The 24401-nt window shown below is 42.2% G+C and overlaps 1 protein-coding gene across 8 annotated transcripts in view; it reads right to left on the bottom strand.

Annotated features, from left to right (window-relative positions):
• The window catches only part of HECW2 (HECT, C2 and WW domain containing E3 ubiquitin protein ligase 2), a 452881-nt gene that overhangs the window by 28121 nt on the left and 400359 nt on the right, over positions 1 to 24401 (bottom strand). For all 8 annotated transcript variants that reach the window (XM_089330142.1, XM_089330141.1, XM_051849332.3 and 5 more), the window contains 4 exons: positions 19440 to 19560; positions 17901 to 18014; positions 4564 to 4716; positions 2726 to 2824 (listed from right to left, as the gene is read on the bottom strand). In XM_089330142.1, coding sequence (XP_089186268.1) covers positions 2726 to 2824; positions 4564 to 4716; positions 17901 to 18014; positions 19440 to 19560 — 487 coding nt within the window. The remainder of the gene's footprint in view (positions 1 to 2725; positions 2825 to 4563; positions 4717 to 17900; positions 18015 to 19439; positions 19561 to 24401) is intronic.

Here is a 24401-nt window from a genome sequence, read left to right as displayed (position 1 = left end):
GTCTGAAGATTTTTACTAGAAAATTCCAGGAATAAACAATTCACAAGTTTTAAATAACTTTTATTATAGTAAGTTGTTTTAATTTTGTCTATTTATTACTTATTGTTGTTAATCTCTCACTGGGTCTAATATGTTAAACTTTACCATAGGTATGTACAGGAGAAAATGTAGACTATACATAGTTCAGTACCACCTGCCATTTCAGGAATCCACTGGGAGTCTTGAAATGTATTTCCCTGAGGATAAGGAGGACTACTGTATAAACTGGTGTGTGATAATATGCAGTAGGTAATTTTTAAAATTATGTAATATTAAAAGCATATGCTACACATCAATTTTTAAAAGATTAGGTAGGTTCAGGTAGCTGTCAGAGCAAATGAGGGAGATCTGCTTTGATTTGGAGATTCAGGAAAAGCTTTCTAGAGCAGATAACATCTACATTAAAATTTTCAAGATGTTTAGAAGTTAGAGAGTCCAAAGCGAACAAATGAAGGAGAAGGGGGAAAGCAGGAGCAAGTAACATGAACTGCACACAAAGGCATGGAGTGTCAAGATACTCCCAGCTTAAGAGAACTTACCACAAGGCAGAATTTCCAGAGCACAAGGCTAGAAAGTCAGCTGGGAGCAGGTCATGAGTATCACACTAAGGCACTGGTGATTCAGAACTATTGCAAGGCCTGGAGAAGGCATGACAGATCTGATGTGAGGTGTGAGTCCTCTGGAGACTCAGTGTAGAGGTTTGTCGAGCACTGAGACGAAGCTGGTGGTTATCATTAGAAGGCGGAGAATAGTTAACAGACCACTATGGTAATTTGGCCAAAATTACACAAGGGGTCTAGTTAGGGGAGACTATCAATGGTGGAGAGAAGAAGAAGAAAATGAGGTTTGGGAGGCACAGGTGCAGAAATTAATGGTTTTATTGGGGGTTAAGTATAAAGAAAGATATCTAAAATTGGGGTGGCAAATGAAATCAGGTTGAAAACTGACGTTGCTTAATTGCCAGTCTTGACTGTCTGTAAGTTGAAACTATTTCTGAGGCAACAATGAGTTCTGTGGGAAAAAGTCCCCTGTGTGATTTTCGAACTAGATCATGGGAATGAGATCAGAAGGGAAGAGTAGAGCATGTACCGAGTGTTGGCCATCCCTGTTTAAGGACAACTTCCAATTTCTGAGTAGAGTGGAGAGTGTGGGTCCCACTTTATTGCAACTTGAGCACAGGAGAGAAGGTACATATTTTTAGGTTATGGTGAATTCAAGGTTTAGTTTTAACCATGTTGATTCTGAGGTCCCTGTGAGATATACAAGTGAAGGTATTCAGTGAACTGCTGACCATGTGAGCCTACACCCCAAGAGAGAGAGCAGGACTGAGGGACAGATCTGGGAGTCAGCAGATGAAGCAGGAGAAGAATTTCTCCCACGACAGCGTATCAAGTGGGCAAAGCAGGAGCCACAAATGGACACTTCTGGAACACCCAGGTTTCAGGGCAAGGCGAGGAAAGGCCCTACAAGGAGAGCTGGGAGGGCACAGTGGTCTGGAGGCCAGGGGGAGGAAAGTCCCAAGAAAGAAAAGGGCAGGGGCAGTGCTCAGTGGTATCAGAAGCAGCAGAGTGGTCTGATACCACGTCCACAAAGTATTCTTTACACGCCTCCATGTGTTACAGGTATAAAGAAGCCAGGCTACTACTGTGCATTGAGGGTATGAAGTTGAGGCAAGTGAAAGCACTTGGCAAAGACCACTCATTCAGAAAGCATCAAAGAGATCAGAGACAAGTCAATGAAATGGGAAAATACAAAGTGGACCAGAGAGAGGGAGAGAACGGTGGCCATTACCCAGAGCTGTATGTGCTAAGACACTGAAAGAAAGGAAGGCAAATGTCTTCCTCTTGACCCCAGGAAGGACCCATAGCAACATTCTGTTTGCTTTCATGTTAAGTCTAAACTTGCATTTTACAGGAAGCAAGTCCATGACCTCAGTGAGGGAATCAGCTGGATAGAATCACGCAGTAATTCAGGGCTCTCCCATTACAAGTTTGAGCTACTACCTTACAGACAGTTTCCTTCTCCTGTTCAGCCTTGTAAATGACTAGGTACTGATTACAGGCCAGACATGGTTTGCTCTACATTTACAATCATTGCAATCTTTCATTATGATAACAATGAAGAAAAAGTTCTGTGAATGTCAAATTTTCAGCTCCCACCATAAATTACTATTTTGCATATAGAGTCCTCAGGAAAAGTATGACACTGTCCATTCTTAACAAATAAAAAATTAAACACAAACAAAACCAAGAATGAAAATTTGAACAGATAGCTGAAAGTTTGCATAAAGCAAAATATAAAATGCATCTCATAATGAATGGGGGCTGTGAGTCACTAAGACTTACCCACAACTATTCTATTAATAATCAGCATTAAGACCACAAGAATTTCAGTGCTGTGTCTGAAGCATAATTGTTTTGAAGAAACATGTGTTGCAACAAACGAGAATAAATTATTGGGTAGAGAGCAAAACTAAGATGTTAGGGCTAGATAGGAATAAAGGGTCAAACGCAGGAAAAACAGTAACCATGAAATTGTATTAATTTCTAAAATCTAAAGCATTATGAAGTTATTGACAACAGGTTTGAGATAGTGAGCCAATGAACAAAGACTCTGACAGAAGATTCTTTCATATAAATACTACATTTTTGTATGCAAATTATATAAGCAAGAAAACTACTCTTACATTCTGAGAAGAGCCTTATAAAAGGGCCGTGTGAAGAAGGCATCCAACAAATACTGGTGTATTAGTGCAAGACCAAGGATCCTACCACTGAACCGGAACCTGCAGAGGAAACACATGAGACAGCTTACACGTCATGGGACAGTTTCTAAATGGTTCTATTTGCTTTCTACAATGCCTTCCAACTCTAACCACCTAAGTTTGTTCACGATTAACTTCCTACTAGGTCCATGAGAGTTTGTGTGCACTATAGGCTGTACCTGAATTAGGCCCATAATTCATATCTACTTGTTAAAGAAATCTGTGTCAGTCTGATAAACACTGTTCCACATTTACCTTGTGCCAATAATGTCTACTAAGTAACACCCCACATTGCCAACTGAATCTCCCACTAGCATTTCAATGAAATTTCCCCAAACCTCTTCCAAGAGATGTTGACACAATGAGATCAGAAGAGATAAGGAAAATGTTTCCTGCTAGTTTGTGTGCGTGAATATTAGCTGAACTGCTCAAACACAAACCCAGCAGCAATTCTCTCATGAGGAAGAGCGCAGTCTCAGACTAGGAAAGCTCCATCCCTGTTCTCTCTGAAACTCCGCTCCTGAGGATAACTGTCACCATTCAAGAATTATGCATATGGACGTATGCAGGGATTTTCCTCGTGGGACATTCTGTTCTCTGTACTTTCGAGACTCACTTCTATTCTGAATCACTCTGGAAACTTTATGAAATATATCTGTTTTGACTGATTTCGCTGCCTGAGATGTACACTTATTTTCTTTTTCAAAGGTATTCAAGTTTCTAACTCTTTGAAAGCCTAATGCCTTCCAAAAGAGTAAATCTGTATGGAGACTCATATTCTCCGTTTGTAATTTTAGTATTAGGCAGCTGTTTTAAGATTAATGTCCAGCAGCTTTGCTTCTCTTTATTTCTACTTAATTCTGGCACAACTGTATTAGCCACAGTTAGGACTTCAAATCATAGCTAAACAGAAGTTAATTTGAAAAATAAGGCCTAAAAGTCAATGCCTTTCAAACATCAATATTAAGCTCATGTCTCAAAGAACTTTTTTGCGTGAGTCCTACTCATGTTACTTTGTTTATATCAGTGGATTTGACCAGGCACAAGGTAATAGGAGTTATGCAAATATTTAAAGTCTATAAATGCATGGATTTAAAAAGATGTAAGGATGTTTGGAAGGGGCACAATTTGAGATTTTCAGAATAAATAATCTCCAGCTGGGAACCTTAGCTAAATCAGGTTTCCTTGATGATTTTGTATGAGCAATTGGTTAAAACTTTAAATGGCTTCTACAGAGAATGGCCAGTGCTCGTGACTTCCCACTCCTGCTGTTCCTCCAGGTCACCCCACCTCCCCAGACCTCACTGCTACACTGGCAGCCAGACTCACGCCCTCCTGCTGCCCCGCCCAGTGACAGCCACTTCCCCACTGGGCAGCTGCAGAATCTTCCTGACTGCTGGGTGAGGCCCTCCCCCTTTTCACTCCAATCTGGGCTTGGCAACCATAGACAGCCACAGGTGAGGAGAGGGATTTAGGGCTCTCACTGGAAACCTATCATCATCTGTAACTTTCTTCCAGTGGGGAAAATCTTTTGAATTCTGCCCAGCTTACCTAAGAGTGCCTTTATGGAACATAATCTATTCCTAGCTTGCAGCCTGTTTGTATATTTAAATTTGATATCAAAAACAAAATTGAAATGAGGTATTTAACTGAAGACATGATTTTGTTCAAGGAAAAACACCTTAAAAGAAATCTGGCTTCCTATGGGGGGTGCAGTATCATAGATAATCAACTAAAGAAACTGTTGCAGAAAGACTTACCATTCATGGTGATTGTCTACAAAAGCAGACATGGGACTTATTTGTACTGTGTATGTGTCATTTGCTGAATATTCAAATAAGCCATAATATGGGTTAAAGAGTTCTCTGGATACCAGGAAGAAAAATTCCCTGGAAGGTCCACTGTAATCTAGCCTGTAAAAATGACAAACAGAATAATCAGTTATTTTTTTTCCTAGATATTGGGTACATTTTCTCCAGACATCAACTTTTTATACAATGTTAACTACAAGTCTAATTGTCCACATATCAAGGCTGCCCAAAACAAACTGAAAGACTATGGTTCCTGATTCAATCAAGTCTTGAACCAGAAGGGTGATGCATAGCCCAAACTAAGCTCCACATCAGAGAATACATATAACAGGCAAATGTCCTATTGATTTGTATGTGTATGCATAAAAGGCAGATCTTTTCAATGTCTGGAGTGAAGTTCTGGGGGATGGGAATACAATGGGAAAGCTTTATTAAACAGAGAAAAACCAGAGGAAATCAGCTGTGTACTCATGAGACATGACGTCCTCATGGATGTCTGAAACAGTTTTAAGTGGGGGAAGAGACTTCTGTGAGCTGGAGAGAGACCATTACAGACTCAAGACTCCTGAGGGAAATCATATGTAAAAAAAAAATGGAATGATAGGATGCAAGTAAAAATTCTAAATACCAAGGAAAATTAGAAACAAGAAAGTTGAGGTGTCTAAAGCTTCCCAAGGAAGGAATTTGGAGAACAGGCTGAGATCGCAGCACCCGGACTACAGGGTAAATTTGACTGCACTTAACAAAGACATCAGGGTCAAAGTAAAACATAAGGAAAGATTGCAGAACGTTTAAGAATGACAAATGGCTGAAAGCAAAAAATGCAATAAACAGGAGTTCATTATAAGGCAATGTGATACGCTGAAATTAAACATACGAAGTACATCCATGATAAGCATGTGCACATCTAATGCAGTGTACACATCAGGGGAGGAACTCTGAGGGAAAATGAAGGCAACTGATTAAAAGATATTACTGTAAGACTTTTTTCCTTTACTCTTTCTTTCTCTTTTTTTTTGAATTTCTTCTCTGGGCATTGCTGTACTTTTTTTTTTTTTTTTAAATGAAACAATCCAGTGATGGGACTGTGATAGAGAAAATGATCCAGTGACAGGTAGAAGTAGCAATTGGGATGCTAGCAAGAAAAATACATAAAAATGGCTTTTATATGTCTTACTTGAGAGTTTAATAGACTTTACATAAAACAATGTTCTACTACTCACATACTAATTTCCTCATTTTTGCCATGTGTGAAAATACTATTATTTACTTAATATCTTTCATTAAACCAGCTTTAAGTTGATTTGCATTTTCAGTATGGCTTTGGCTTGCATAGCACTTGTGACACATTGATGTGCTATTTTTCTAATATACATTAAAAGAAATACATAAATGTTAAAATAAAAACAATCAATTTTCATAGTGGCTGAAATCTTTTCACACATTTCAGTGGTATCAACACACCCAGACAGCACTGACAGGAAGCCTACGAGTGCAGAAAAATGCAAACACAGCAGACTCTTGGGAGGAAAGGGGCCTTAAGGTGGCAGACGTCATGGACGCTCTGTGGGGAGGCTGGACGCAGCATGCCAAACAGGTGGCCACAGAATGGGTGACACCATCCTCAGGTTACCCTGAAGACTCTCAAGGCGGAACTCAGGCTGCCTGCAGGTGCAGGAGTGCACAGCCCAGCCCTTGTCATGCCAGGACGCAGGCAGCCTCACTGAGAACAGGCAGCCCACAGGAGTGCTCTTCACATTCTCAGAGTCTTGCTGTCTCTGAGGGCTGACTACATTCTGAGTGCTAATCTACATCCTCAGCACAGGAAACTTCTCCCGAAGTCACTGTGCACAGGGAATCCAAGTTGAGCAGGTAGCATATCCCTGGCCTCTGCCCGCTCCCATCCCTTTGCTCATTCCTGTATGTTCATTGCCCTCCGCCCTCTTTCCAGGCAGGATGAGGGGTGGGAAGTCCCTTGCTTCCTCCGTGGCATCTAAGACTGATCACAACACTTGAACTGTGCTCATGTCAGCAGGGCTTAGAAACTCCTGGCCATGCTTCCCCACTAACGGGGCTAAAATTACCCTGCCTCTCAGGGCAGCCACTTTACTTTGTTGACTGCTAATGAGCGAGTCATCAGCTGAAGCTAAACTTTTCCCTCACACTGCTTTAACCAGGGACTCCCCACTCCTGTCTGCATGTAGCTTTGCTTTTTAAGACCAACATACTAGACTTATACTTCTCCCCTCTAACTTTGGGGGATTTAGTCCCCTGTGTCTTTCCAGAAACAGAGAATCCTGGTGCTCACCAGTATCTTAGAAGACATTTGTCCATCCCCTTGTTTTACAGAGAAGACAAAAGTTGTAGGAAATCGCTTGCTGACATCAAACCAGTGGAAGAACCAGGCCTTGTGGCCTTGAGGCAGGTGTCCTGATCCCAAGTTTAATGCCAGTTACTCCTTTCAACTTTCCTTCCCTTCAGAAAGTCTTAATGTTCATCATGACTGAAAAAAGCATTGCTAATACAGCAGAGTTTAGGCAAACTATGGCTTGTGGGCCAGACACGCCCCATCGTCTGGTTTTATAAATAAAGTGTTATTGGAACACAGCTGTGCCCCTTTATGCTCTCTCTAGAGCTGCTTTCTTGCTACAATGGCTGAGTTGAGTAGGTGCCACAGGACACAGACGGCTGGCAAAGACTAACGTATTTGCTATCTGGACCCGTACAGAAACAGTCTGCCAGCCCTTGTTAAACAAGACAGGACATGGAGGGAAATGTTACCTGATTAAAACACTAGCTTACTACAAACCCTCTTCCGTACAGAAGATTCCTTTGAGGAAACATAAAATGGCTATGCTCTCCCAGGGTGTACAGCACCTCAGGGAGGGGTCGCAACTACTCCTAAGTGTGAGACGAGGTGAGCAGCTGTCTGCCGTGGGCACTGCTCGACTCCAGCTTCCAGGCACAAGTGAGGCCTGTGACAGACAAGGGGTCACAGACAGCTGGAGCATGAGGCAAATAAATACTTCCGGAGTCAGTTTTTTTTACAGAGCGACAACTGGTATAAGTCATGTGGGTTACTTGCTTAAAATTAAACTGTGGCATTCAGTTAAAACGTGCATTTCCCCTGCGCTATAACTGAGGGTTTTACTACTACTGCACTCAGTAGAGTGATCGGTCCATGTGTCTGCTCCGCTACACACACATTAGGCTGTACTTGCTCTGAAGGCAGGCACTATATCTTACTCATTTTGGTATTCTAAGTCCTTTGCCTACCTGATAACAGACAGGGTTCCATATATATTAGTCAGTTGATGAGTGGAATTCTCCAGTGTGCTCTAAAGAAAATCAGCATCGTCTACACTGTTACTTGTCATTTAGCAGAAGGAATAAACTTGCGCAAGTTACCATGAGGTGGTATACTGATTCAATGACATGGAAAGGTTATGCTAGACTTAAAAGACAACTTGAAAATGGTGCCAGAATTTCACAAGTGAATTATGCTTAGAACATTTTGTGTGTGTAGTAGCTTTAATTACGGTAAAGTTTAATAAAGCCACAAAAACAGACCTCATTGATCAGTCCCTTCTCTATGAGGATAAGACATATTCCCTTAGGCATTAAACTGAAAAACAAAACTTTTTTTTTTTCCTTAGAACAAAGCTAATATTCTCTCAAGGAGGAAATGTGTCTTCAGCTGGTCAGGTTTTATCTGCTGTTCTTAACTCTGGAGCCACAGACGGAGTCACTGTAAAACTAAGACACCCTTTAAATGTTGCTCTGTTTACAATCTGAAACTCAGAACTGCATATCTGAGAGCAAACTGTAGATTACTATATATATATATGTGTGTGTGTGTGTGTATATGTCTAGTTAATTCAATAAAACATGTCACAGCAGGGTACATGCCGCATGTACTTCCTGTAATGTCTTAGCAACCCCCTTCCATATAAATAGTTAATATGACTCATATCACAGGGATGATTTGTTACATTCCTGTTTTGCCAGTTAGGTTGGTTCCACAGCTAAAGACTTGGCACAGAAATACAGAAACCGGACAACGGGTGTGTAGCCACACAACAGCTGCATCAGAGGACATTTCTGAATAAGCACAGATGTCTTTTGGGTGGCCATGTAGTTTGGAAATCCAAGTGCTGATGAGGCATTTCAAACACTGTCACATTGCTGGGCTGGCTCACCACGCACATTGTCAGTGTCACTCAAGCTCTGTTAAAATCATGGATTGCACTCTGCCATTCTTTATTTCCAACTAAGAATTAAGGACAGCGAATTATTCCAATGGAAGTAAACTGCAAAATGAAAGAAGATGATGCCCTAGGAAGTCCACCATCGTCATTTCCTGCAAGCTAGCTCAGGCACACATGGCCCATGGACATCCTGATCCTCCCTCAGACATTTATAGCAGCAAGGCCTTGGTTCTTGAGTCACTTAGGAAGGCCTGGCAGCTGAGCAGGGGATTTTGATATAATCAACAAACCTTATACCTGGTGATGCCAAGGCAAAGCCTAGATAGAGACGCACCCTTATTTTAGTGTATTCTTATGATGTTTCTCTTTGGAAGAAGACAAGCAGCACATAAAGTTTAACTTGAAGCTTCACAGATGTCTGAGGAACAAATGGTTAATTAAGCTCAGGACCCCAAACAACTTCTAGTGCAGATCTGACTAGTTAGACATGAGAAGAAGACACAGAGGAGAACTGTTTCAGATCTCATCCTTTCTTCTGCCTGTCTCAGGAGAGAGATTACACAGGAGGTGCAGCAGAAAGAAAGAACAGAAAGTTTTTTTTTTTATTTTTTGACAGGCAGAATGGACAGTGAAGAGAGAGACAGAGAGAAAGGTCTTCCTTTGCCGTTGGTTCACCCTCCAATGGCTGCCGCAGCCGGCGCGCTGCGACCGGCACACTGCGCTGATCCGAAGGCAGGAGCCAGGTACTTATCCTGGTCTCCCATGGGGTGCAGGGCCCAAGCACTTGGGCCATCCTCCAGTGCACTCCCGGGTGACAGCAGAGAGCTGGCCTGGAAGAGGGGCAACCGGGACAGAATCCGGTGCCCCGACCGGGACTAGAACCTGGTGTGCCAGCGCCACTAGGCGGAGGATTAGCCTAGTGAGCCACAGCACCGGCCAAGAACAGAAAGTTCTTAAACCCCCAAACCAAAACCATTTCCATATATCTCTTCCCTCATCTAAGTGTGACTTTGCAGATGATTGATGTCATATTGATGGCACCTCACACACAATGAACTCATTCTTTCCTAACAAAAAGGTGCCTTTTACAGGTTTAGCCATGAAGAAAAAAGTGCTGGAACAATCTCAATGTAAACATCTTCTCTTTCTCTAGCCTATTCTTTCTTTACTGTCTGGGGTCCTAAGAAGTTAATGGCTCAGGATGTCTTATCAGAACACATTAGTCTACGTAGCTAACACTGACATCAAATAACCTTCAGTTGTTGGAACTTTTAATTTAAAAAATAATATTCTACTGGAGAATATGTAGTATTTCACTGGTCCCTCTGTAGAAGAACAACTTCTAGGCAGACTGAAGCTCAACAGAAATAAGCAGCACTCAGAGTAGCTGACTCAGTTTCCAGCCACTCCACCACTGCCAACCTCTCCTCTCCTCAGCCTTGCAAGGGGAGATAACCACATCAAGTTGAGGAGAAATTTTAATAAATAGAACAAAATGCCCCAATGAAATCACTAATCACAAGACAATATACAGATACTATCTACCTTTTGTAAAAAGTCAAGCACAACATGAAGTATGAATGAGAAATAATAATCGTCAACTAAAGTATTTAATAGGTTCTAGGATTATTTTCATAATTTAAGAAATTAATTTTAATTTTATTTAGTTTTTAGTAGATTCAAGGTGTTTTGTAGATACAGTTCTAAGAACATAAAGTATTCCCTTCCTTCCACTCTCCCTCCCACCATCTTTCTTTTTCCCTTTCCTTTTTTTTTTTTTTTTTGTAATTTTCAATTGCATATAGGCATATAGGCATCTCCAATATTCTGGGATTAATTGTACCTCATAGGGAATTGATAGTCATCCTATAAATTTCTGACTCTAAATTTTCCTGTAATTCCTCTTGACCCTACTCTTATATTTCAAGGAAACATTTACATGTCACATTTCAGAAATATGCAAAGAAACACCTTAGAGCAGAACTGATGTCTCTCTGTGGGGAGCAACTGGGAGCAACTCGGACTAGACTAAGTTACTGGAATTAAGACTTATTCTATGCATCTGCTCTCCCACAATATGGCGCTGAGAAGGGAGTAACAACTTCTATGCAGCTGCGTCTCGCCAGCTTGAATGATGACCTGCAGGAGCTGATCCTGCTCCTGATTGCAGGAGAGCAGCGTACTCGGCGTGTGGGTAGCAGAGTTGGGATTGGTGGAAGAGGACTATAAAGGAGGAGAGAGACAACATGCACCAGGAACATCTAAGGGGAACATCTGAGGGAACATCTATCTGAAGGAACACCTGTGCAGCCCCCGAGAGAGCCGGCCGGTGGTGTGCCGCTCCCCCGCGGAAGTGGGGAAAAGTGGCCAGGGGGAACCGCCCTTCCACGGAGGTGGAAGGGTTGGTAGCCAACCCGGGAAGAACCAGCAGCAAACCTGGGGAGGGCCGAGCAGACAAAAGAACAGCGCAGGGTCCTGTGTCGTTCCTCCATGAAGAGGGGGAGCGACATAATGGTGCCGTGACTCGGATAGGAAACTTAGGAGGGAAGAAACGGGAAGAAGTGGGAAAATACCGGAGAGAGAGACTAGCAAAGAGCCTAGGGAAAAGCCGGACGAAAAGGTGCCGGAAGAAGCTATTGAAAGCCTAGGCATAGACTCGGATATGGACTACGGGGGGAAGCTGGGAGAAATCTTTAAGGTCGAAAGCGAAAGTGAAAGCTAGAACAAACAGACTCGGATGCGGACTGTGGGGAGAAGCCAGGAGAAATGAGGGAGGAATATTGTTGGAAGAAAAGTTAGGAAACATACCGGGTAGAGAAAAATATGTTAGGGAGGATGAAGCTGCGGGGGCAGGCCGAGGCGGAGACGTAAGCCAGCTTGGAATTCTTCAAGTCAGCCCAGGGAGCAAAAGGCGAAAATCTGGAACCAGAGGCAGAGACGTGGGCCGCCAGGTTGGAATTCGCCAGGTTAGTCCGGGGAACTTGGACTGAATGCTAGTGGCGGAGACGTGAGCTACGCTGTGTGATTCGCGGAAGCCGCCACGTGCAGAGAGAGCATGGGGCGTGAATAGATAGGGAACGCGGGGCTGGCGCGAGGCCTTGGTGGGGGTGCGAAGGGCGTGGAGACAGAGGAGTGTGCGCGCGAAGCCAAGCCGCAGAGCCGGGAGCCCGCCACAGGGCGGGTGCCGGGAAGCCACGCAGATGAGAGAAGCGCGGGCTGAAGCGGCTCAGAGCCGGGAAGCCGCAGAGAAGCAGCCTCGGGGCGGGCGCCGGGAAGCCGCTGGGATAAGGGAAACAGAAGTTTAGAAGTAAAATGAGAGAAATAGGAATGCTGGTAGATAGAAGTAAAATAGGAGAGATAGGAATGCCCGGAGGTAGAGAAATAGAGAAAAATAAGGCCTCCCCTCAACATGGCAATGAGAGAGCTTGGATTCGGTCTGCCTGATTAGGGAGGTGGTGAGCACCTGTGGGCGGCTAGCAGCTTATGCGCCGCAGGTCACCGAAGACAGGCACGAATTAACATCAATAAGTCTCCCCACAATACCACAATGAGAAGGCTTGGATTCGGTCTGCCTGATTAGTAAGGCAATAAGCACCAGCAGGCAGCTCGACCAGAGTATGAGCTGCAGGTCACCGAAGATAGGCACGTTATCAACACCAATAAGTCTCCCCACAATACGGCAATGAGAAGGCTTGGATTCGGTTTGCCTGATTGCTAGGGCTTGTAAGCACCTGCAGGCAGTTCTAGCAGAGCAGAGCATGTGCTGCAGGGCACCGAACACAGGTACGCATCAGTGCCTAAAAACCTCCTCACAACATGGCGAAGAGAGGACCCGGATTCGGTTTGCCTGATTGATAGGACTTGTAAGAGCCTGTGGCAACTCTAGCAAGCAGAGCAGAGTGTGTGCCGCGGGGCACCGAAGACAGGTGCGTATCAACGCCAAAAATAAAAAGAAAGGGGGATCTGTGGGGAGCAACTGGGAGCAACTCGGACTAGACTAAGTTACTGGAATTAAGACTTATTCTATGCATCTGCTCTCCCACAATATGGCGCTGGGAGAGGAGGAAACAGCTTCTACGCAGCTGCCTCTTGCCAACTTGAGTGCTGACCTCCAGGAGCTGATCCTGCTCCTGATTGGAGGAGAGCAGCGTACTCGGCGTGTGGGCAGCCGAGTTAGGATTGGCGGAGGAGGACTATAAAGGAGGAGAGAGACGGCATGCACCAGGAACATCTAAGGGGAACATCTATCTGAAGGAACACCTGTGCAGCCCCCGAGAGAATCGGCCGGCGGTGTGCCGCTCCCCTGCGGAAGTGGGGAATGTGGCCAGGGGGAACTGCCCTTCCACGGAGGTGGAAGGGATAGTGGCCAACCCGGGAAGAACCAGCAGCAAACCCGGGGAGGGCTGAGCAGACAAAAGAACAGCACAGGGTCCTGTGTTGTTCCTCCATGAAGAGGGGGAGCGACATCTCTCTGTGAATCTGATAATTCACATCCTTTTTAAAGGGCAATTAGATGTAGTACTCTTAACAATAAATCCCCTTTCCTTTATGTCCTAGCTATTCTGTTGTAAATACTCTGATCATGACAGACAGAAAACTTGATCATTGAGAGACTATCACAAATTGTAAAGTATTAATCCCTCAGAGATAACATAAAGGTGGCACAAAATATTATATATCTACATCTATATCTATATATCAATACCATACAGATTAGACATCCCACAGAACTTTCTCTACATATGTACTTATTACTCTACTGACCTCAGGTACAGACACAGATGGATTCATAAGAAAAAGTACTCTCCCTTGTCTCGACTGTTGAGGAATATTTTTTTTCATACTATTTGTTGAACTCTTTATTTATTTATTTATTTATCTATTTTATTTTTTGACAGGCAGAGTGGACAGTGAGAGAGAGAGACAGAGAGAAAGGTCTTCCTTTTACCGCTGGTTCACCCTCCAATGGCCGCTGCTGCAGGCGCACTGTGGCCGGCGCACCACACTGATCCGAAGCCAGGAGCCAGGTGCTTCTCCTGGTCTCCCATGCGGGTGCAGGGCCCAAGGACTTGGGCCATCCTCCAGTGCACTCCCGGGTGACAGCAGAGAGCTGGACTGGAAGAGGAGCAACCGGGACAGAATCCGGCGCCCCGACCGGGACTAGAACCCAGTGTGCCGGCGCTGCAGGTGGAGGATTAGCCTATTGAGGCGCGGCACCGTGCCAGCCTTGTTGAACTCTTTACTTAGTGTAGGGTTAATCTTATGTATATAAAGTTAATTGAAAATAGATCTTAGTAACAAATAAGAATGGGAATAGGAGAGGGAGGAGGAAGAAGGGTGGGAGTGCAGGCGGGAGGGAGGGTAGGATGGGAAGAATCACCATGTTCATGAATTTGTATATATGAAATGCATTAAGTTTGTATACCTTAAATAAAAGGTTTCTAAGTAAAAAAAAAAAAATCCTACAGGCCAAAAAAAGAAAACGAAAAAGTACTCTGGTGGCATCTACTCACCAGATAGCAAGGTCATAAGAAAAGTCATTCAAGGATCCTCCCACAATCCTGACTACATGTTTCCTTTTAACAAACTTTATTTCATAATAGTTTTTGAGTTACAGGTATGTAAAGAGTACAGAGTTCTTGCATCTCCCATATTCAGTTTTCCTCTTTATTGACATGTTATTCACATGTCTAGTATACACATTGTATGCTAGTACAATACATTTGTTATAATTAATGGACCAATATTGATACATAATTATTAAGTGAAATCCATACTTCATCTGGATTCCTCAGTTTTTACCTAAGGTCCCTTTTCCACAGTTCCATCCAGGAAGCTACATTATGTTGAACTGTTATGTCTTCCTTTCTGACAGTTCCTCAGACTCCTCGAATTTTTTTTTTTAATAGCATGACGGTTTTAAAGAACACTGGTACACATATTTTGCACAACATCCCTCAGTTGTGATTTGTCTGATGTTTTTCTCATGGTTAAATTGGGCTATAGATTTGGCAGGGAAGGCCACAGAGGTAAGTGCCATTCCCATTATATCATATCAAGGGCACATATTACCAACATGACTTATGATTGCTAATGTTAAACTTGGTCACATGACTGAGATAGTGTTTTTATCCACTGCAACCTTACTTCTTCCTCTTCATACTGAACTGCTTGGAAGAAAGCCACTGTGTACAACCCACACTTAAGGAGTAGGGAGTTATGCTGAATTATGTGGAAATATTCTAAACAAGAGGCTTTTTATGGTACTCTATTTCTTTATTTATTCAATCATGTGTTTCATAAGTAAGCATATTTATTTTATACTTTGGGTTATAAACCAATACTATCTTACTTTTTTTGTTTGTTTATTTTTGTTGATCACGTTATTCCAGCTTTGGCCACTGGGAGCTCTTCAGTTGGGTCTTATGTCCTTGTGACATATCCCCATCACTGTGGGATTTTTGAGGACTTCTTTACTTTCTGGTAGGCACTACAGTATACCCCAGGCTCCATCTTTATATCTCCTGCCCCAGTCCTAGAATCATCCATTTTTCCAAGGAATCTTGGATTTTTTTTTTATTGAAGAATGATATTAGAAATCAGGATCTGAGTGCCTGACATATATGTTTTTAAATACACATTATGGGGCTGGCGCTGTGGTTTAGAAGGTTAAGCCTCTGCCCGCAGTACCAGAATCCTATATGGGCGTCAGTTTGAGTCATGGCTGCTCTGTTTCCAATCCAGCTCCCCACTAATGCACCTGGGAAAGCAGCAGCAGAAGGCCCAAGTGCTTGAGCCACTGCATCCAGGTGGGAGACCTGTAAGAAGTTCCTGGCTCTTGGCTTCAGTCTGGCCCAGAGCCAGCCATTGTGGCCATTTGGGGAGTAAACCAGCAGATGGAAGACCTCTCTCTCTCACTCTTTCTCTCTGTATCTGTACTTTTCAAATAAATAAAAATCTTAAACATATACATATTACTAGCTGTAGACATGAACAACTTACAAAAATGATACATTTTGTGAGCATTAGAACTGGTGAATGGAAAGTAACAGAAAACTTCCATTTCCACTTTTTACCAGTCAATGAACATGTTTGAGTAACTTTTCACTATGGGTATTTATTATAATTCAAAAAGAAAAGCTATGACAGCTTATTTTAATGTGATAGAGTCAATGTGCTTGAGAAGGTGGCAAAGACTAAAATAACTCCTTAATTTTATACTGCTTTGAAGTTTCTATTTTTCAGCGAGTTCTGTTTTAATCTTTCAAAACAGTATGTGTATTTTCAGTGCCTCAATAGATGAAAAGCCTCTTTCTAACAATCAACATGTATGATACCGACATGACAAAGCCATGAGTCTAGAAATCTAGCTTCAATGAGCCATATGCACAGGGAGTAATAGATTTAAGAGACTGTCTCTGATAAGTCAGGTCACGCCCCAAAACATCCTCTCCCTTGTTTTCCCTCTGAGGTCACAGGAAGAAGACACATGATGCAGGCAGGAAGCATTTGGACATCAGTAGCAATCAAATACAGAGATGTCAAGCCCCACTTAGGCCAGGTCTCCTCCTAGAAACCAATGTCATCAGTCTAAATTCTGGGGAACCATGGATGAACCAAGCAAGATAAGCATCTGTTCTATTCAAACTATATCAGTGCTTTTGAAGATTCTCCCCTATATTTCTGAGATCTCAACACACTGTGGTCCGATAATGAAAGAAGGCAGCTGGAGTTCTGGAGGAGGAAAAGTATTCTCCTCCAAACCAGACTGGTTATGTAAGGAAATACTTGGAATCCCATGCATACCTATGATTAAGCTAACAACATTTGCCTTCATTTCCAATCACGCACCTGCATCCTTAAGCCAACTAACACAAGCTGGAAGTTCATTTACGCACATGAATGTATAAACTTAAAGCCTCAAGTTTCTGCCCAAATTTTGTCATGTCATATTGTATTCCCAAATAATATTTTACTTTAATCTAGTCATAGTTGGGAGATTATACAGCAATGTATGTGACCAGAGCAGAAGTTATGAGTCAGAAGCTAGAATGGTGGAAAGGTTCAAGGATAGGAAAAAAATTCAGATAAACATGAGTTTAGGAGTTTTTCTTGTATCCAAGAGTACTGAATGAGAGACAAAGGCCTAATTTATAATCGTGACTTTGCTATTCTCTAGCTCCATTAGCATATACAAGTTATTTCCCACTTTGGAGTCTCCATTTTCATCAACTGTGTATCGAATGGCTGAATTTTGTTGGAAAATGCTACCATGATTCCCTAATCAAATGCACTTATTCCTGGGCATGACAAAGAAGGGGTAGCCTTAAAAACGGATCTAAATCAACAGAGTCAAGGACATGACCATAGTCGAGACAACTGGATGGTATTTTTTACATTCTCTTTGACAGCCGCTGGGAGCTGGCACCTTCTCAGGCGAGATACAACTGTTATGTCTCTGGTGCCGAAGGCTGTATAGGAGTCTCCACCCCTTCATCTCCTGTCTCTTACCCAGATAAGCATACTCACGGAAGAGTTACAAAAGGCCAGGCACATCTGTGTATGACAGGTGGTTACACTGGTAAGTGTGCTGCCCTCCCAAACCATGAGAAAAGCTGGAGGCAAAGCAGTGAGACCCAGGGTACAAAGTTACTGCTGTGGAAGCTTCCTGGTAGAACAGGAGGATTCTAATTCAGGATTCTGAAACAGATTTATCTAACAAGTGAAGCCCACTCTACTTAGCACTCCAGGGCAGAAAACAAGATTATAGATACTGAAACTCAATTCCTGGTTTTTCCCCTTTTAAATCACTTTCTTTTTAGATGCATACAGAAAAATAACCAAACCAATCTTTGGCTCTCAAAATGATCTACAGCTATGAGTTTTTGTCAAAGAATTTCTATGTCAAATGATTTAAAAACCAGAGGAAGCCTAAAAAAAAAATCTAAAAAGTGTAAGCTATGAGAACAGCACTTCCTGCCAGAAGGATTTCCTGTTTCAGGCGACCACAACGACGTGGAGAAACATCCGGCCATGGCCACAGCCTAGTTCCCTGTGTCACTTCTCTGTTCTACTCACCCTTCCTCCCCGACAAAGGTAACATACAGCTTATTTCTCTGCAGGTCTTTTCTGGAGTAGCCCATAATCTGATTGAAAGCATCTTCTAATAGATGATCTCTGCGGATTATTAATCTGTTTGTAAAGAGACAATTTGAAAAAACAGATTATTTCCTAATCCTTATCTTTCTAGAATTTGGCACTTGCCATGTAATTACCATTTACTATAATTAGCTAGACGAGCAGAGGAGTTACTTCATATTACTGCTGTCTGCCATACAGTACAGATTTGTTTTTAACTCTTAACAGCATTAGCAAAAGTTACGTAAGAGAATCATTGGTAAATAGGGCACCCCACCTATGGCCTGTAAAAACAACTCAAGGGTCCTTTCTGAACGGTCTAATCATTCATCCCAGAGGGAAAATTATCATAGAACAACACACACACAACTTCGGGTTAGTAAAGAAGGAACAACCCTATGAGGTAATGTTTTCAGCCTGAATACATTTAGACAAGAATTCAATCACGAAGGGCCCAGAGGGAAGACTGAGAAGGAGGAGGAAAAAACTCCTCATTGTCCTCCAAAGCAGAGGAGCTTACACTGTGCTTCATTGAATATTTAAATTGGGTGATTCTTGAGATTCTCTGAGGGACAGACAAAAATGAACGATGCTTGTGGCAAATTAATCTACTTGTTTGAGGATGACAATGCAAATCATTTCTCCACTGATATCAAGTCAGCCTGAAGGTAAACAGACAAAGCAATGAGAGGAAGGCTGAACACAGGAAACCTGGGTCACCCAGATCTTCCCAAGTGAGGTGCGAGAAAAGGAAAGCTCAGGGAAGTATGGGGTTTGGGACAGGTCCATGTGTTTTGAGGGTGCTGAAAGTGAACTGAATGGCGCAAGCCCTCACGTATGGGGCAGTGAGTCACATGCCGCTGTTGCTGGCCTGGCCCCTGTCCCCTCTCTCAGGCAGCCAGGGGCGTGATCTCTACTGAGGATAGGGCAGAGGCGGTGGGGAGGGGGCAGGCTAGCAGCAATGGAACATTCTAGGCCAAACAACATGATGCTGCTTCCATTTCCCCATCTGAAGGGAGGTGGGTAAAGAATGGCAAAAATAACATGCATGGCCCACACGGTTGGACAAATGAAGTTTGCTTCACAGAACCAAGTAGAGGTAAGCACAATTCCTACACTCCAGGCAGCTCAGGGGTCAGTAACATACAAGACAAGACATGGTGATCACTTCATACCTAATAAATATAGTATAAATCAGGAGAAAAAAACATAAACTAGCTTTTTATTTTTCCTATATTTTTTCATGGAAAATAGCAGTGCTTTCATGGCTTATTTAAAAACCTTAGGTTTAATCATGCTTAATTCCAGAACTATGTTTTAGAGTATCCTGAAATTTACAAAAGCCAAAATAACTATGCAGACCAAAACAAAAGCTAGTCATCCCAAGTCACAATGAATTTCCTAAATCTCCAACTGCATGTCCCACCTTTCCACCTTTGCTAAATCATGTGGTTTGTGTTGTTATCACTTTGAACTTACTTTAATTTCCCTGGGCCTTGTCCATATCCTTTTGTCTCTAACTTTCTGTAAAAGTTCCTCAGTTTGGCTTCAAAATCTCGTTTGTAAGGGGCTGGAGCACGGGCGTTGGCACGCTGAGTACCTACAGCAAACCACAAAAAGAAGACAGTCTGGATTTGCATTTTGTCTTTATGGTCATCACATCTTCTGCCATTTTCCCTTCTCTAAGTTGAAGGATATAACAAACCCTCACCAGGGTTTTAAGAGGTGTCTTCTTTGAGGAGAATAAAACTCCTGTTTAAATAGTACAGTGATGCCAAGTGTTTTCTCAAATGTGTTTCCCTTTTCAGTCCACTGAGTTAAACAGTTATTCATGTCTAGTGGAAACAGTTAGGAATGAAATGAAACTTATTTGCTATTGAAATGATATCATGGAAATTAGAGAGGAAGTTATAATGCAAAAATATGTAGTATATAAGGCAAAAATATTGAATTTCTATCACTCAAATTTCTCACCAAAAAAAAAAATCCACAAAAAGTCCTTTTAGGTATGTACTACCACCAAGAATGATTTTAGGCACGTAATTATATACATGTTACATTGCAGGCTAAAACAATCTTGTTAAAAAGCAAAATTCAGCTATAATTCCAGAAGGCATATGTCTCATTGTTCCCAAAAGAGTAAATAATACTAGTATTTATTGCATTTTTAGTATGTGCCAAGTACTGTGAATATATAATGGTGAACTAAATATATTTATGTGTTAGTCAACGACAAGGATCATTAACAAAATATAAAAGCAATGAAGTTTTGCTCCTCTTCTCATGGAAAAATTTAGTTTTGTGTCACCAGATGATTAAGCAACAAGCTGGGATGCAAAACTAATGATGAATGTGGGAGTCACAGAGCCTTGACAAAACACTGGACATTTCCACCGAATATTTCTCCACTCAAGAAAAGAATCTAAAAGCAAAAAGTGTGAAGTTTCTTTCACTACACACCATGCAAGTTAATTAAAACTTCTTTCAACAAATGAATCAACTAAATGGTTACTACTCATTCCTAATACTCTATTAGGTGGTTCAGCCATGAGGCACCCTAAGTGAGCAAGCTAATGTTGCCAAATTGGATATCCTGGTTGGGGAGGCAGAAAATAAAACATATCAAATAATAAGAAAATAATTAAGTCCTAAACTAATGGTATATGATCATAAAGCAGAGTGGAGAAAACTATAGCCCTGGGGCTATGTTCAGGCCTATAGATCTGTTTTCTTTGTCTTATAATCTTTTCAAAAGATTGATAATCAACTGCCAACATTAAAATGTTCATTTATTTAAGAGGGAGGGAGGGAGAGAAAGAGAGAAAAAATGAGAACGAGAATGAATGAATATTTCCCATCTACTGGTCACTCCCCATATGCCTTCGATGGCCAGAGACAGGAACTGGAATACAATCCAGGTCTCCCACACGGATGGCAGGAACCCAAGTACTTGAGCAATCACCTGCTGCCTCCCAGGGTCTGCACTGACAGGAAGCTGGAGTTAGAAGCCAAAACCACGAATTAAACACTGACACTCTGATGTGAAACACAGGCATCTTGACTACAAAGCTGAATGCACAAGCCCTGCCAACATTTAAAAATTAGGAGAGTTCAAGTGAAAAAAAAAGTCCAGAATTTTCTCTTGAAAACTATTTGGGAAATCTGGCAACAGCTGGCTTGCCTTTCCTGGGGAACATGGTGGAAGCTGCTCCATTAGACAAGCACAAGCTCTCTACGCTGCTAGTCCTCCAACGACACCAGCTGCCTGGTGACCCTCCCCCTGCCAGGTCTCTGCATTTGAGGTCTGCATTATGGGAAAGTAATATTAATTATACAGAAAACGTATAAGGAGGGGTGGGTATTTGGTTCAGTGGTTAAACCTCTACTTGGTATATCTACATCCACATTCCATATCTGGGTACCTGGGTTGAGTCTCAACTCTGTTTCCAATTTCCAGCTTTCTGTTAATGTACACCCTGCAAGGTAGCAAGTGAGATCTCAAGTATCTGGGTCCCTACCACCCTCATGGGAGATCCAGGTGGACTTCTCCAGTCCCAGCTGTTGTAGACATTTGGGGAGTGAACCAGCAGATGGAAGATAGCTCTCTCTTTCCTTCTTTCAAATAAAAATAAAAATAATTTTTAAAAGAGGAAAATACCTTAGGGAGGAGACTTAATGGAAATCAAAATTGCAAATGGAGGAGAATCTATGTTCTGTATGGGGAAGGGCAGGAGGAGCTAGAATAAGCATTGCATGGGTGTTCATGAAATATTGTGGCCCCATTAACCTAGCATGGAAACACAGTGCCAGCAGTAAAAAAGTTGAAGCCAAATTATGAGAAAAATTTTAAAAACCAAGCTGAGGAGTTTGGGCATGATGTACACAGCAAGAAGCTTCTGTAGGTTCCTGTGCAAGAGAATAGCATACAAGTGCTGTTTCAGTTAAGAAATTATTTTCAGAGTGTGTTGAATGGATTTATGGTGGGAAAGAGAGAAAGAGACAGGAGGGTGGAGACTGAATTAGGAGTTGTTGCAGCAACCAAGGCCTGAGGGGATAAGGACTAGACTGGAGTGTGGTGACTCAGAGGAACATTTACAGTGTGAAATGAGCATTGGTAACCGTAGATAAGTAAGCAAGAGGAATGGGAAGCCCTGATGATAATAAAAAGTTTTTAAACAATAAAAACAGCCATAATTTGTTAAGTGTCTGTTGTTATTAGGAAGGATGCACTTTATGTAGGGGACCTTGAGAAATCCTCACAAGTCTAAAGTGTAAATTATTATTACCATGAACACTGTTTTTAGAGCCAGGAAAATGAAGATGCTGTTTCCTGTTTGGGATTTGAGCCAGGTGTATCTGATGCTAAAAGCAGTATGAGCTATGACATTGGTGGATAGTGTCATGTGATGCTTTACCCATCCTGGGTTGGAGAAGAGAGCTGGCGAAGAGAGCTATAAGCACTATAGGCATGTGAAGACACAGATTGGAGTACAGCTGGAATGATCAGGCCACACTTCTGGATTAAATGAGCTAGTGCGTGATTGGCACTTTGTGCAGTCCCTGTAGCATGAAAAGCCACATATAAGCAAGTACTAGCTGCTATAGCTATCTGCATAGAATTGAATACTAAAGATACAGGGAAATGTCTTGAGGTCTTAAGAATGAACTTTTACAAAATTGGCTACTGATTACTAATATGTCTGGAGGTCTATTTGTATAGTTATGAATCTTCTATGCAAAGAGCTAGGAGTTATGCCATCACAAAAACAAATAATTTTGACCTTAAAAGACCTGAGAATCAACAAGACAGTTGTAAGCAGTTGTCCCGAATCTTCACTGCACAAGAGAATCATTCAGGAAGCTTTTACAGATCCCAGCATCCAGGCCACACCCATGGCCCATGACATCAGATGCTGTGGGGGTGGGACCCAGGCAGAAGTGCTTACTCTCCAGATGTTTCCAATGTGCAGCCACAGTTGAGAATCATCCCTCCTTTCCAGGAAGGTCAGGCTCAACAGTGAAACGTGGGCAGCATCCAGGGAATAATACCGGGTGAATGCTTTCTGTGCACTTGAACGGTATTGCGTAGAACATGCAGCAGCCTGTGCTGCGTGAGCAGAGGCTGCTCTCCTGGGTAGATGAGAGGTGGGCTGGCGCAGTGCAGCTGCACTCAGGGTGGCACAACAAAGCTGTTAGTGCCCTCGTCTGAGAAGGTGCAGTGAACCCACACAGCTCAGAAAGTGACTCAACAGCACAGAGAAGACAGAGAAGAAGAAGAAAAAAAAAAAAAAAAAAAAACAAAGGACTGAATGAAAATCTCTCAAGACCCAAAAAAACATTTTTTTAGTGAGAGTCGATCTTTTGGGGCTGGCGTTGTGGCACAGTGGGTAAAGCTGCTGCCTGTGACTCCAGAATCCCACACGGGCACTGGTTTGAGTCCCCACTGCTCTACTTCCGATCCAGCTCCTTGCTAATGGTCTGAGAAAAAGCAGCAGAAGACAGCCCAAGTGCTTGGGCCCCTGGCACCTACGGGAAAGAACCAGATAATCTTCCTGGCTCTAGGCTTCTGGCTTCAGCCTGGCCCAGCCCTGGCTGTTGTAGCTATGTGGGGGAGTGAACCAGCAGATAGAAGACCTCTCTGTCTCTTCCTCTCTCTGTAACTCTTTCAAATAAATAAATAATTTTTTTTTAAAAAAAAGAGTTGATCACTTAAAAAACAGCATATACAAGGGGGATTCAAAAGTTCAATGAAAATTCACATTATCTTTTAATTCCATTTTCCCATAAACTTTTTGAAGCTCCCTTGTATATTATTGCTGCATACCTCAAGATGCTTCAAAGGATGTGGGAAATGCCATGAACATTCCATTCATATCAATTCAGACACAATAAAAATTAGATCTGAGTCTGTTTACACTCAGGGTAAAGGGATGAAATTAGAGACTGGAGACAAAAAATTGTTAAGTCCAAGAAAATCTATTGCTAATAGTTCTATTATGGGCAAATCATTTAAACATTATTCTATCACTTAAAATGCAGTAAATCATGCTATTGGTCTTTGTCAAATGAATACATGCCAGTTACAAATGCCAAATTGCCAGTCTGGAAATTTAAAAAGGTCTTACAAGATTGAGCTGACCGAGTTGTATGAGAACCACAGCTGCAAGTGAAGTCTAGCAGATAGTACTCTTACAGAGATGGCAACTGTTTTATGATCGTTACAGTCTTAAGGAAATCAGATACAAAAGGGCAGGGTTACATCTAGTATGTGATCAAATGCGGACTGATTTCATAGATTGTCAGCATTATGCTAATTACACATATTTGCAGGAGAAAATTCAGCAATGGATATTGAGGGTTTTTTCTTTGTCATTTTACTAGATAGACATAAAGAACTTCCTGATGGTGTTACATTACTTCCATATAATGTTACAGAATTGC

The sequence above is a fragment of the Oryctolagus cuniculus genome, chromosome 3, assembly GCF_051225735.1.
Source record: "Oryctolagus cuniculus isolate XC-2025 breed Fujian yellow rabbit chromosome 3, ASM5122573v1, whole genome shotgun sequence".
In the NCBI taxonomy this organism is placed as follows: Eukaryota; Metazoa; Chordata; class Mammalia; order Lagomorpha; family Leporidae; genus Oryctolagus; species Oryctolagus cuniculus.
The sequence above is the reverse complement of the archived record's forward strand: the minus strand, read 5'-3'. Positions and strand labels throughout refer to the sequence as shown.